Genomic DNA, 15,178 nt, shown 5'->3' on the forward strand with positions numbered 1-15,178 from the left:
GATATGTGATGATGGAAGCAGAATTAGAAAGATGAGCTATTACTGGCTGTGATAATGGAAGAAGGAGGTTCTGAACAGAGGAATGAGAGTGGCCTCAAAGCTGGAAAAGGCAAGAAAGCATGTTATCGCCTAGAACTTTCAGCAAAGAATGAAGGTCTCATGATGCTCACACTGATTTTAGCTAAGTGAGACCTGTGTCAGACTTGTGCCCTACAGAACTATAAAATAATGTTTGTGTTGTTGAAGCCAACAGTAAGTAATTTAGTAAGCAATCACATATATATGATTACTTGCCAATTAATTACATACTATACGATTACATACTTACATGTATATGATTACTTAGTAATGATTACTTAGTAATCATATATATATAGATATACATATATGATTCCTACATTTAAGCAGAGGTACATAATTCAGTTAATCATGTGATTATGTTATATGCACTGTTTAAAAATATGCACTATTTAAAGTGCATATATTAATAGCGCATATATTATATGCACTATTTAAAATCCATATTCCATAAAAAACTTATCCCATCATTGGGATGATGGGAACAAAAATGTGTGTAAACATATTTATTGAAGAAAAATGAAAATGTCTAATTTGGAAAACTTAAAACTCAATAAAAATTTCTTTTTTGTAATGTCAGATAAATAATATTCATAGGAACAAACTTTGTGATAATTAAAAAACAGAAAATATACCTGTGTTCATCAACAGAGGAATATATGTATGAAATATTAAAATCTGGTGGAGTCATACCATGTATGACTGGAATGTCATACAGCAATTAAAATGATGAGCTAGAGCTGTCTGTGATTTAGACAGTCATCAGTAAGGGACTTCTGTTAATAAAAACACATAGGAATAAACTGATTACTATCTCAGCTCCTAGTTACAGCTCAAAATGCACCTTTGACCAAATTATCAAACCCATTCTTTCTTTGGAATTTCCAAAGAAAGATGTTCCAACATGGATAGATCTTAAAAGTATTTGATCGAGACCATCCTGGCTAACACGGTGAAACCCTGTCTCTACTAAAAAATACAAAAAACTAGCCGGGCGAGGTGGCGGGCGCCTGTAGTCCCAGCTACTTGGGAGGCTGAGGCAGGAGAATGGCGTAAACCCGGGAGGCGGAGCTTGCAGTGAGCTGAGATCCGGCCACTGCACTCCAGCCCCGGCGACAGAGCGAGACTCCGTCTCAAAAAAAAAAAAAAAAAAAAAGAAAAAAAGAAAAAAAAAGTATTAAATTGTGTTTAAAAGAAACCAAAGTTAGTGAAACAGTCATACAGTAAAATACCATTTATGAAAATTAAAACATATAAAATAAAATTATACTGTTCATGGATACATATGTAGAAAATATATAAAATATGGGACTGGGGCAGGGCGCAGTGGCTCAGGCGTGTAATCTCAGCACTTTGGGAGGCCCAAGCAGGCAGATCATGAGGTCAGGAGATGGAGACCAACCTGGCTAAAAAGATGAAACCCCGTCTCTACTAAAAAATACAAAAAATTAGCCAGGCGTGGTGGCACGTGCCTGTAGTCCCAGCTACTCGGGAGGTTAAAGCAGGAGGATCGCTTGAACCCGGGGGGCGGGGGTTGCAGTAAGCGGAGATTGTGCCACTGCACTCCACCCTGGGAGACAGTGTGAGACTCCTCTCAAAACAAAACAAAACAAAACACGGGACTTTGAAACACACCAAACAATAGGCTGTCACAATGAAAGATTCAGAAAATTTCAAAGAAAATGTTTTGTTCATTTTTATTAAAAAATATCTGAAGCAAAATATAAAGTGTTTAACTGTGGTAGGATCATGGATATTATATTATCTTTTCAGTACTCCACAATACTTATAAAAATATTTTTTAAATTATTTGAATATTTCAGACAAAATGCATTTGGAATGAATCATTCAAAAAATGATTTCAATTTATCATAATATCAAAACAGTCCACTTCCAAAGTTTATAATCATATAGTTTTACTAAAAATAAACAGGATAAAAACCTCTCTGAAGATTTCAAGACAAACAGGTAATGTTGGACATTCTACAGAATGTAATTCAGGGATAAAATAGAAGATTTCAAACTCTTACGAGCTTAATACTGGGTTTTACTTCATAAATTATATTTATTATAAGAATCTACCCACCTGTCAGCTCAATGTGTCTATCTATGGCTCTGTTTGATTTTAGGGAGCCTGGGGGTGAAGGTGCAGAACAATAACACAACAGTAAGCTTCAGTGTATGCAGCAGTTGAAATGATTTCATTCCTCAGACCTTGTTAATCACTAAGGATCATCATAAACTAACTGTGAAAAAGACTACAAAAACTCTGAGTCACCACCAAAATGCACAGACTTGTGTGGCTGGCAGAGGTTTTTCTATCCATCACTATGTAAACAAGGCCAGCTACTGTTAATGATGTCTACACTCAGGGCATGAACTCCTCCCACAGGTTGGGCCTATTCTTTTACACATCTTTTTTTTTTTTTTTTTTTTTTTTTAAGTGAAGCTGTCACAGAGACATAAATATACACTAAGTTACATAAACATGGAAAATAAGTGTCAGTACCATGATGGGAATGGAACCACGTAATAGGATATGAGTGAGGTAGCTGATCTTCAGTAGCTTTTTTTCATCGTATAGAGCAGAAAGTATCAGACTCACTGATCTCTACTAGAGAATTTGACAAAATTCAATTTGATATGGTAATTATTGAGAGATCATCTGTAATATGCCCAGAATTGTGCTGGGAAAATTGGGAGAAGTTTAAAAGACGCAAATCCTCTTATAAACATCCTGAAAATAGCAGATAGTTCCCAGATAAGTAATGATTAGATAGAATCCTGTAACTTTGTCCAGAAGTTGTTTGTGAGACCCTCAAAATCTCTTGGGCTCCTTAAAATTAGTAAGAGATGTGTCTTTATTCAAAAACAACAAAATCAAGGTATTCACGAATTTAATGAGCTTAGCAAGAGCTTTAAATGTATTTTTAAATGTGAACTTTCTCTTGATTTTATATTTGTAATTTCAGTTTTCTTTCTCATCTATTTTGCAGAATCAGGAAGTATTTGCTTTTCATCTAAAAACTTTAAATTCCCTCTCTGAAATTTCTAATACCAAATTAGCCTCTAATTTGGTGTCAAAAGTTTGGAAATATCACTATTTTATTTATTATTATATTAAACTTTTATTATCTTTATATTCAAAATTTCTGCTTGAGTTTTTTGTAACCATGTCAATAAAAAAAAAATCAATGGCCACTATTCCTACTTTACATTTTTTTCAGTATGATTCAAAGTTACCCAAAACATGAAATTAATTAAGTAGCTGTACAGTAATGCCCACAATAAAGCCAAAGTGTGATAAAGTAAGATATTTTCATGCTTTTCTTTGCTGTTAATTTTGAAGATGTCCATCTTATCAATGTATTTATTCATTTTATAAATATTTATGGAGTGCTTATTATGTGCTAGACATTTCTGTAAGTTTGGGGATATAATGATGACCCAAACCAGACACAGTCACTGCCCATATATAGTGCTTAATATCTAATAGGGGAGATTTCTACCAGACACAAACTAAGAATGAATTCAGGAGGCAAAAATGTGTAATGTTGTCAAAGATTACCTTTAAGATAAAAAGAATTTAATGTTTTACTCTGTACTTGGTACATCAGAGCATTCAAAATCCAAAAGTCCAAAATGCTCCAAAATCTGAAACATTTTGAGAACCAACATGACACTCAAAGGAAATGCTCTTTGGAACATACTGGATTTCAGATTTTCAGATTTGAGATGCTCATCAGGTAATATAATGCACAAATATGCCAAAACTCAAAAAATTTCAAACTGTAAAACACTTGTGGTCCCAAGCATTTTGAGTAAGGGATAATTTATATATATATATAAAATATATGTATAAAGAGTCCTTATTTATTCAAAAAAATAAAAACAGTCCAACCACCATTTCTATCGTATTTCTTTCATTTTTATAAACAGTTTGAAAATATTGAGATTTCTATTATAATGCAGATCCTTAAGAACATTTGCCTGCATTTTAAACAGGTATACTTAAGAAGGACAGAGACTGTGGGAAATGACAAACCTATTTTACCTCTCAGTCATATCAAATATTTCATGCACTCTCAAAGCATGCAAATAAAAGTTTGTGTCACAATTACTATCTTTCGGGTTTGGGTGGTTCTACTCATAATATCTTGGAGAATGACAGGATCAAGAGAAAGAACACGATCTCACAAATGACAGACTAGCAGGCCAAAACAAAGCCAAAGACAGGAAGGAGGAGGCCAGGGAACACTTACTGGTAAGTGGTTGGGCTGACATTGATGCGCCGAGGGTGACTTCCCGACTCGAATTTGCTTGCCAGCGTGACATTATTTCCAAACAGGCAATAACGTGGCATTCGCACCCCAACAACTCCAGCCAGCACGGAGCCCGAGTGAATTCCTATCCTCATCTAAAAAAGAATGAAAGAGTAAAAGGAACACATTTGTTTCCATTTGGTATGCAATTATTTTAATGAAAGGCACTGCTAGTTAATAAATTAAACTATGAATTCCTCAAAGTCAGGAACTGAGTCCTGGTCATTTTTGTGAGCCTAATAGCTGGATCATTAGAGTGCTCAAAGAACATAAATGCTATGGAATACACAAATGAATGGCTTAAGTATATGAAAAAATTTATGTTTAATTTGCTACATAAATCTGATTAAGTTACAGGTTAAATCAGATTTCATCTGTATATAATATGGTCTAACTTGAAGAGTGTATTTTTCTCCACTTTCTCCCTCCAGTTATTCTTAAATAAAACCTTATTTATTTCTTTCATAGTATTAAACATAATTGTAAATTAAATATTTATATTTCTGTTTATGTCATTTAAATGTTGGATTTTCCCATTAGAGAGAGATATATATATAATTATATGTATTATATACATGTATATAATATATATATTTCTTTACTGCTGAATATTCAACATTTAGTATAGTACCTAGAGCAAAGCAGGTATTCAACATTAAGTGATAAATGTCGAAAAAAATTGGCTGAATTCCCCAACGTATTATTAAAATGGAGTTAAAATAGAGAATTCAATCCTTGAGACAGTCAATAGGCATTGATTAAAAATTCTGAAAAGTAAATTAAATGCTGTAAATTTACTCTCTGATTAATCTGTCTGGTCCATGCCTTGAAAAGGCCCTCAATGTACAGTTGATATATAATTAAACGTGATCACAGTAATGGAGTTATATTGACACAGTCTACACCAAAATAGCTGAAGCCAATGGATAACAAGTGGGAGATGATATCCTTAGTTCTAGGGGAATGTGGAATGTTCCTTGGAGGGAGGAAACCTGACCCCTAGATGACTACCAAGTAGCCAAACTATCACCCCTTCACCACCAGGCTCTCTTTGCCACTCTGGTTGTAAGGATAAAAGTCAGTCTGAGAACAACCCTTGTCTTGGGGCTGGAGACTTCTGCATATATCAACTCATAAAAAGGTAGGTTGAAACTAATGTGACCTAGCTGCATCCCCTGATAACCTTTTCACCTACTTTTAAAAAACTGACTCTAAAATGTATTTGGAAATTTAGTATGGTAGAAAGACTCAAGATATATCTGAGAAAGATGACAAGTTAGAGTATTTGCTCTACCAGATATCGAATCTTAGTATAAACATATCTAATTAGTACACAGATACCATCATATAAACAAATAGACTAACGGAACATTTAATCCAGAAAGGCTGCCATGCATATGTAGGTGCTAGATTTATAGGAGAGTTGGCATTTCAGATAGGTGAGAAAAAAAATGTCCTTTTTATTAGAATACTCTGGATCAACTTTAATGTGGAAAAAAAATTTCAAGTAAATTAAAGATCTTGATGTGACAGACATAACTTCACAGCTTTAAAAATAATTGTATTAAGAAACAATTGGTAGTATCAGTAAAACTGCAAAATATAGATACTTTAAAAACATAGACTTTTATTTGTCTCTCAATAATAGTTCCTAGATGGGTCATCCAGATTGCCAGGCTGCTCTGTTCCCCTCAGTAATTCGAGGATCTAGTCCTTTTCATTGGTCCTTCTCCATGTCTTGGTGCATATCTAGGGCACCCTCATGTTCCAACTCATGGGATGTGGAAAGATAACTAATTTATCATTTAAAGTGATTTTCATTTCTTTGTGTAGATTCAGATTTGTATCTGGCATCATTTTTCTCCTTCCTACAGGATTTCATAAATATTTTCTTATACTGTAGGCTCACTGGTAATAAATTCCCTCTGCTTTTTTATGTTTAAAAGTCTTAATTTTGTCTTCATATGTGAAAGATACACTCACTGCAAATAGAATTCTGGGTTTAAAAAGTTTTTTTTACCCCTAATAGTTTAAAGAGGCTGTTCCACTGGCTTCCCTCTTGCATCATTTTAGATATAAAATCTGCTATCATCTTTATCTTAATTCTTCTATATATAACATATATTTTACTTCTGGTTGCTTTTAAATTTTTATTTTATCATCTGTTTTAGGTAATTTAGTTATGATTTCCCTTGATTTTTTTTTTTTTCTTGTGTTTTGGGTTTGTTGAGCTCTTGGATCTGTGGGTTTATAGTTTTGATCAAATTTGGAAATTTTCTATTTCTTTGAATATTTTATTCTGTCCACCTCTCCCTCTCAGAGATTCTAATTACACATACGTTAGGAACTTGAATTATTTCCAAAGTCCACTGATGATCTACTCATTTAAAATAATTTTCTCCATTTATTTGGGATAATTTCTATTGCTATGTCTTCAAATTTATTATATTTTCTTTTGCAATGTCTAATTTGTTGTTAATCACATTCAACATATTCTTCATCTCAGACATTGTCATTTTCCTCTATAGAAGTTCAATTTGGAATTTTTAAAAATCTTCCAGGTATCAATTTAGCTTTTGAAAATATGGAATACAGTTAAAAATCACTGTTTTAATGCCCTTGTCTGCTAATTATATCATCTGTTTCAACTCTGTACCTATCCACTTGGATTAATTTTCCTCTTCATTATGAGTCCCATGTCTCAGATTTTCTTTATGTCTAGTAATTTTGGATTGGATGCCAGATATCATAAATGTGACTTCTTGAGTGTTGGATATTTTTATAATCTCATAAATATTATTGAGCTTTGTTCTGGGATGCAGTTAAATGACTTGGAAACACTTTGTTCCTTTCAAGTCTTGCTTTTAAGATTTGTTAGGCAAGACTGGAGCAGTGTTTCATGAAGGGCTAATTATCCTCCCTTACTAACGCAAGAACCTTGAGTACTCTCCCCAGTGTCCTTGATTTATGAGGTTTTCCATTCTGCCTGAGGGGAAACAGCCATTTTTTTTCCAAGTCCTGTATAAGTGCTAGGTGCTTTTTCATCTAATCTTTTTGGGTATCTCCCTCACACCAGGGCTCAGGTAGTTTCCTCACATATGTGCACGAATCACTACTCTGCAGAATACATCATGAGGATCCTTGGAAGATGTCAGGGGGTCTTTTTGCAACTCTCACTTCTCTGATACTCTGTGACCTTTAGCCTCCTTGGTCTTCCAAGACTCTCCGCTCCATCTCTTCAACTCAGGAAGTTTGTTGGGTATCTCCTGGTTTGTCCCTCCCTGAGCCACACCCTGGATGCCTCTCAAGGCATTTAGCTAGGGCAATCATAGGGCTCATTTAATTTTTTTCTTATCTCTCAGGAATCACTATCTTCCATTGTCTAATGTCCACTGTCATGAAAACTATTCTTTTGTATATTTTGTCCTGATTAAAAACATTTTTAAGATGGGAGTGTAAATCTAGTCACTGTACCCCATATTGGCTGGAAGCAGAAGTGAGACCTACTTTTTTTTAAAAAAAGTAAACTATTTGAAAAACTTAAGCTTGTTTCTCATGAGGGTTTCTCTATTTGGACTTAAAGCAAAACATGCTGAGTATCAGTATTCCTCTTAAACTAAGTATAAAGCACCTTTCTCTAAAATTAGCAAAGCACACTGCAATATTAGTATATTTCTTTGAGTCTGTTTACTTTCAGAAGGCCAATTTATATTGCTATCTTGTGCAATGCATGTTTGCTTGAAGTACACCCAAACCTTAGATGTGAAGACTGTCAGTTTGAGATTCTACTAACTATAGCGATCTTTTCAAGCAGGAGGAGAGCAGAAGTGAGTATTACATTGATACATTTTATAGACTCTTTTTACTCTTCTTTCTGTTAAAAAAAAAAAAAAAAAAAAAAAAAGACTCCATACACCATAGCAACTATTTGAAAGGCTTATCTAGTTCTGTTTCTGCCTCCTTTCAAAAGACCTGAGGCTTTCTTTTCAGTCTAATTTTTAGAATTATAATTTATTATAACCTGAAAAATGCTGAAGACAAAAAACTCTGATATCCTTGAGGCGGCAGAGGGTCATGGAGAGGAATAGTCATTATATTTTTTAAAAAAGCCTTGTCTCTTAGAAAATTATCTAAAAGAGGCACAAGAGTATCAACAACCACATAAACCGCACTGACCCACTGTCACTACCTATCATGGAACAGGACTCAGAGAATTATTTAGTTTGGGAAGTAAGACGATGCCACTGGAAACTTACAAGCTGAATCAGCAGACTGTTTTCTTTTGCATTTCTTTTGACAATGTATTGAGATTTCCCAGGAATTATTGCCTATATAAGGAAGTCACTGATTGCCTCATTCAGAATGTGCCAAGATTATCTAGCAGTAAGACAAACAGTGAGATACATTTAACTATCAGTGAGGGCCTTACATTAATTTAGACAAGATTTAACTTTGTTTAAATGGGTTAACCAAGCAGTAACATTTGCATCCATCTGGCCAGTATGCTCTAGTTAAAGGGGATTACTTTGCACTAAACCAATGGTTCTCACCTGAGGTCATCTGAGCCCCTCAGTGGACATCTGGCAATGTCTGGAAGCATTTTTGGGTGTCACAACAGGGAGGGAGAGGTACTACTGGCATCTATATGGTAGAGTTAGAAATTTCCTATAACAGCTCCCCAGCCCTGGAAAAGAATTTTCCAGCCCCAAATATCAATAGTGCCAAGACTGAGGAAACTGTACTCAGTAGACCTCTAGCAACCTATTAATCTTAGTAAATGAGGATAAACAAAAATATAAATGTTTTCATCTGATCAAAGCTTTGACAAAGCATACTAGACTTTAAGAGAAGGTTCATGGAAAAAAAAAAAATGTTTGTCCTGGGGATTTATTGAAAAACACAAAAGCTTCAGGATATATCCTGAGGTTAGGCTATCTATCACCCAATCTTTTATATATTCAATGTACAAAATAATGCAAAACTCTGGGACACGTTAAAGTCGCCAGTTATCAAAAGATTCAGTTATTCTCACAGTATTCTGCTTCTTTATTACCAGGCTCACAAACAAATGCATTAAAAAAAAAAGTTCCTCTTACAACTTTTAAAAGTAGAATGCTTGTACAGTTCTATCTCAGCAAGCCAAAACTCTCTTTTAGCTTCGTAAAGCAGGAATGTTGGGTTAGGAGGGCAGCACAGATCCTTTAGTCCATCCAGCTCCCTCATTTTACAAATAGACTGAAGCTCAAAAGAGCACAGTGAAAACATTACATTAGTGTTAGGGTCAGCTCTAGATCTTAATTCACTTGGCTCTGAGTTCTGCGCATTATAAAAAATGTCCAAATTGCAGTGATGCCTCAGGCTGTTTCTACTAGGCCCATCAGACTTGATCAGATAAACAAAATCAGATTTAATCTGGTTTTGCCTACTTCATCGACACAGAAGAGTTAGCATATTCCAATTGAAACCCAGAAAATACCAGTTACACATTTATTAAGTCCAATACCAGAAACCTTCCATCCCTTCTCCATCTTATTGTTCATACTTTTCTACACTAAATATTTCCTGACTGGTCTACTCAGCACACTCCCTAAAATGCTTGCTGCATTCAAGCCTGTGAGCTTTTACTCATATCGATTGCCTCATCTAAAATACATCCAACCTTAATCACAGACTCTGCTCTAAGTGCTCAGAGTATAAACAGAAATAAGTCTTCATTTGTTGTTTTAGAGTTTTCATTTGCTGTAAAAGATACAATAGCTAATTGAAATTATGATCATTGATACAAAGTTAAAGTATAAGAGAGGATAGGCCACTAGTGACAGGTGGGTAGGGCTGACCAAGTCTGGAGAATCGGTAGTCTCTCTCAGGAAAATACTCTTTGAGCTCAATGCTTCCCCACCTTTGGCTAGGTTTGGAAAGAGTGATGCAGCTGTAGTCAGAGGGGTGGGAGGAGAACATCCAGGTAAAGTGAAAATGATGTTCGAAGATCCTAAAGCCTGAAGAGCTTTGGCACATTTTCGAAACTGAAAGGAGGCCCCTCAAGGTAGCTGCTTGTAAGGCTACAGGAGCTTGTAAGGCTAAAGGAGGCAGTTTGTAAGGCTGAGGGAATACACCCCACAGCAGATCATATAGCACAGGGTTTGCCAATGTTGGCACTATTGACATTTTGGGTTGGATAATGCCTTTTCGTGGGTGGCTTGCACTGTGCATTATAGGACGATCACTGTCCCTGGCCTCTAACCACTAGATGCCAGTTGTAAACAGAAGGAAGAAGTTATGTCCTGTTAGTTCTGTTGCGTAACTGACAGGGTGCAGACTTTATATCCAATCCTGGCTCTACTATCTACTTAATGGTGGTAGAAATTCTCCAGCCAACAGCATTGTGATTTTCTTTGGGCAGTTCGCACTCTGCAGGTTTGGTGGGACTGACTCCACCCCCAGGTCCAGGCACAGACCCAAACTGGCAAGGGTATGATAGTCTCCCGAGGTTAGCAAATAATTTAAGAAAAGACAAGAGTAAATCTCAGGAATTGTAAGAGACCTATAAGGAGAGACCCTCTTTTCCCTCAGCTGGTGCAGGATACATTTGTGAACACGGTACAGCATTCCAGTGAACAGCTAGAGCCAATTTGACACCATAGTTGTCGGAGTGAGGGGGACTTGGGCTGTAGCAGACCCCCCTGTAGAGCCTGAGGATGAGGCTAGTGCTGGGAAGGCAAACCAAAGAGAACAACAGAGATGCCAAGTTCATGGCAATATCAATTTTGTAGCTATGTCTAGCCTCTTAGAGAGCTAGTCCTACTTCTGGACTTCTGTATTTGAGTCCATGGATTCCTTTAATTGTTTATGCCACCTTATTTTGTCACCTGCAAAAGAAAGACACGTAAAAGATACTCTAGCTGTGTGAATTTTAGGCATGTCAGCTACCTCTGTGAAGTTTTTATTCATAAGATAATAATGAGACTACCTTCTTGGCATGGTTAATACTTTCTTAGGTGGGCTGTTAGCAGAATCAACTGAGAGAAACAATAGACCCATAGTAGATGTTCAAAAAGATGTAAGTGCCCTTCCCACACTTCCTGATAGCCATTATATTTCTCATGGTGTCAAGGACAATGCCGCACCCATTTATAATTAAGTAAATAGACTTATTAATTCTGGAATGTGCAAGTTAAACTGAAACCATGATTAACATTACAAGCTAGCAAGTTAAATACAAATTTGTATTGAAACAGTCTCATTTGTGCAAGAAAAATACCCAAATTAAAATACATCTATAAGAGAAAAAGAAGAAAGTCTTTTAGTAGAACAGCCAATAAACTCTTCACTCATGTTTGCATTTAAGTATTGCTTTTAGATTTATGTGATGAAGATTTTAGGCTTTGGAAAAGTAATTAACTGCTCTAACAGAAAGCAGCTTAAAATCATTGTGCACATTGTGAGGTAAGGGTGAAACAAATATTTAATCCTGTTGCCAGAATTAGTTAAAATGGATCATAAACTTTTATCATTAAATACTCCTTTAACCAATAAAATGAGGTAAGTAAAATTTCTTTTTACATTTTTGTCTCGTTCTTTTCTTAATAATATTTTTTCTGACAAGAAAGTCAATGTTTTAAATTCAAATTTTGAAAGCTCAAGATTCTTAGGAAGAAAACAATCAGCTCACTCTAGTAGGTTTTACAATTTCTGCTTATTTCCCAGATGTGCAAGGAAACAGGGTGAAATAATCTCTGTGACTATGTGACATTTTTCTATTTATCAGAGGACTCAGCCTCCAGTCTGATGGTGTCAGAATGTCACATTCTCAAGAAATACACTAGGACAAATAGCGCTTTGGGCAAAATATCTTACTGTGTTTACTGTAAACATTACAGAAGCACCATTCACAGATAAATTTAACTTTACAGAGAGTATTTGACCAAATAATTATTCTCATCACTGGTAATTTCAGACCATACAATATGAAGTATTACGACTTTTATAAAATAAAACATGGTAAAATTTTAAATAATATTTTGCAGTTGGAGAAGAAAGTGGGTTTGTAATCTTGTTTACATTTTCTGATGAGGAAGGATAAAACCCTACAAACCACTGATTAGGAGGGCATGTCTAGAATCATACAACTGATGGCACTGAATAAAATGTCAGATATTGCTGTGGGGATATAGCAATATGGCTCAAATTCACCACTACTTTCTCACAGGGCACTCATTAATGTGTATGTTTTCATTTAAATATATTTGATACCTGATAAGATATTTAAATTTGACTCAGTTTGTAGGAGTGTTATTATTAAGGCCTATAAGCTGAATATGAAATTTACCTCTGTGCAAAAAAAGTCTTAAAAATCTTTTCAAAGAAATGGATTTAAATCAACCGAGATACTTGCATTGAATATGCATGTACTTAGAAATAACCAGCATATAACGTAGTGGTTAAAATATCCCTACCTACTTATCAATTCACTCAGTTAATAAGGAAAATCATTTTCTGTCAAAATGCAGCTCTTAACAACAGATGATCTGGAACAAAATTTCTAGGAAGAAAAAAATTTCATAGCAGCATAAATTAAAAAATGATTTTAAAAACTTTAAATATGTAGAAATGAAATTCTTTGAAAATAGATAAAGGGATTTAGGAAAGGATTCTCATAGTATTACATGTGTGTTTATCATTAATTCATTCATTTAAATTACTCAGAGAAAAAACATGAATTTGACAGAGGTGTAAGAAGAAAAGGAATTTTAATAATGAATTTGATTGTTAAACATAATAATGCCTATCATCTTTCGTAAGCCATACTTTCTTTTAAAAATAAGAATAAATAGCATAGCTAAGTTTACGCTCCAGAATAAAAGTACAGGAACAATATTAAACCCCTGAGTTACAACGTAGAACTCTTGGCTACACACAGGAATCAACTGGGGAGCTTTAAAATTGCTGCTTTGAATTTGATTACCGGAGAGTAAGATTTAACTGATTTGGGATGAGGATTGGGTATTGGGATTTTTAACCCTCCCTAGGGTTTCTAATGTGCATCCAAGGTTGAAATCCATGAGTGTACAAAAATCACTTAATGTTTCACAGGTATATTCATGAATAATCAATACTGCATGATCCAGGTAATTTATATACCTCTACTCTTTGCCCAGGAAATCATTTTCGCCAGCATTCTGTAAATTCCTTCACATCCATATACACATATATCCTACTACTTCAATTAGGAAACACAATATTCCATTTTGCTCCCAGGACACTGAAGTTATCAACAAAATATTCCCTTATATCTCCTGATGGCTTTTAAAGGGCACAAAAATATATGTTTAATTAAAATATTAGCAACTAGAACAGAACTGTGAAGCCTCCTCAGACTTAATGCATTCTAGTTGGTGTCAGACAGAGAATTTCCTCGAGACCTCAGCACATCTGTTTTCATGACGAACACAGAACAGTTTGGGTGGCAACCCAGGCTCATTTATAGAGCATTTTATATAAACGTTTTATAGAAAATAAAAAGTGCTTGTGGGGGGCAATGGGACTCCAAAGGGAAACGACTTTGTCTTGGGTGTTGGTCATTCCAGAAGCCCTGGCAGCAGCATGGTGCTGGAGTGGAGGGCATTTTAAGCTTATGCATGCCGAAAGAGGTGTTAGCTTTTTGGAAGGTGTCATAGGCTTTGGAATCTGACCCATCATTTATTATATTATATTGGCAATCTTGGCAAGTTAAACATTTTGGTAATCCTCTTTCTTAACCCTTTTTTTCATTATTAGAAATGAACAATGCATAATGATAAGGTATGTTTATACAAACCCCTATAAAACTGATTAAATAGTCATAGAGTGTTATCAAGGGAACAGAACAAGGGAAAGTGTTTTCTGAAAAGTTAAATTGTTTTAAGCGTTTGAAAAGTAACAGAAAGCTAAAATAAAATTCAAAGACATATAATATCAAATGTAAATCAAGCTGTCATAACTAAGCCTAAGGAGGTATGACTACCAAATGTCATGTGGTGTCCTAGATGGGACCGTGAAACATAAAAGAACATTAGGGGAAAAATTAAGAAAATATGAATAAATTATAGACTTTAGCTAATAATAATGTATCAATACTGGTTTGTTAATTGTAACAATTGTACCATATTAGTTTTGGGTGACCAGGTATGGGATACTTGGGTGTTCTATGGACTATCTTTGCAAATTATTCTGAAAAATAGAAACCATTCTAACATCAAAAGTTTATTTAAAAATGTAAATCATATGCTTCTCCACCAACAAAAATGTTTCTTTGTTTTTTTTTTGTTTTTGAGATGGAGTCTCTGTCACCCAGGCTGGAGTGCAGTGGTGCCATCTCGGCTCACTGCAGCCTCCACCTCCCAGGTTCAAGCAATTCTCCTGCCTCAATCTCCCGAGTAGCTGGGACTACAGGTGTGCGCCACCATGCCCGGCTAATTTTTGTATCTTTAGTAGAGACAGGGTTTTGCCATGTTGCCCAGGCTGCTCTTGAACCCTGGCCTCAGGTGATCTGCCTGCCTTGGCCTCCCAAAGTGCTGGGATTACAGGCGTGAGCCACTGCACCTGGCCAACAAAATGTTTCTTATTGTTAAAAATGTTTCTTCAGAGTCAGACAGTAAGGGACTGTAATGTGAAATAAAGTAGTTGAAAATGATAATATCAAAAAATAATTAACAAGTGTTAGAAATGAGTCAACCAACCGATAACAAAGTTAATTCCTTTGGTACATACACCCCATACTCTGTGTATTGATGTTATTACTA

At 35.2% G+C, this 15,178-nt stretch overlaps 1 protein-coding gene across 1 annotated transcript in view; it reads right to left on the reverse strand.

Annotated features, from left to right (window-relative positions):
* The window catches only part of GUCY1A2 (guanylate cyclase 1 soluble subunit alpha 2), a 327,273-nt gene that overhangs the window by 18,395 nt on the left and 293,700 nt on the right, over nt 1-15,178 (reverse strand). Inside the window, exon 7 of the mRNA XM_033205254.1 lies at nt 4,341-4,495. Within this exon, the coding sequence (XP_033061145.1) occupies nt 4,341-4,495 (155 nt within the window). The remainder of the gene's footprint in view (nt 1-4,340; nt 4,496-15,178) is intronic.

Source organism: Trachypithecus francoisi, unplaced genomic scaffold, assembly GCF_009764315.1.
Source record: "Trachypithecus francoisi isolate TF-2019V2 unplaced genomic scaffold, Tfra_2.0 Lachesis_group8, whole genome shotgun sequence".
In the NCBI taxonomy this organism is placed as follows: domain Eukaryota; kingdom Metazoa; phylum Chordata; class Mammalia; order Primates; family Cercopithecidae; genus Trachypithecus; species Trachypithecus francoisi.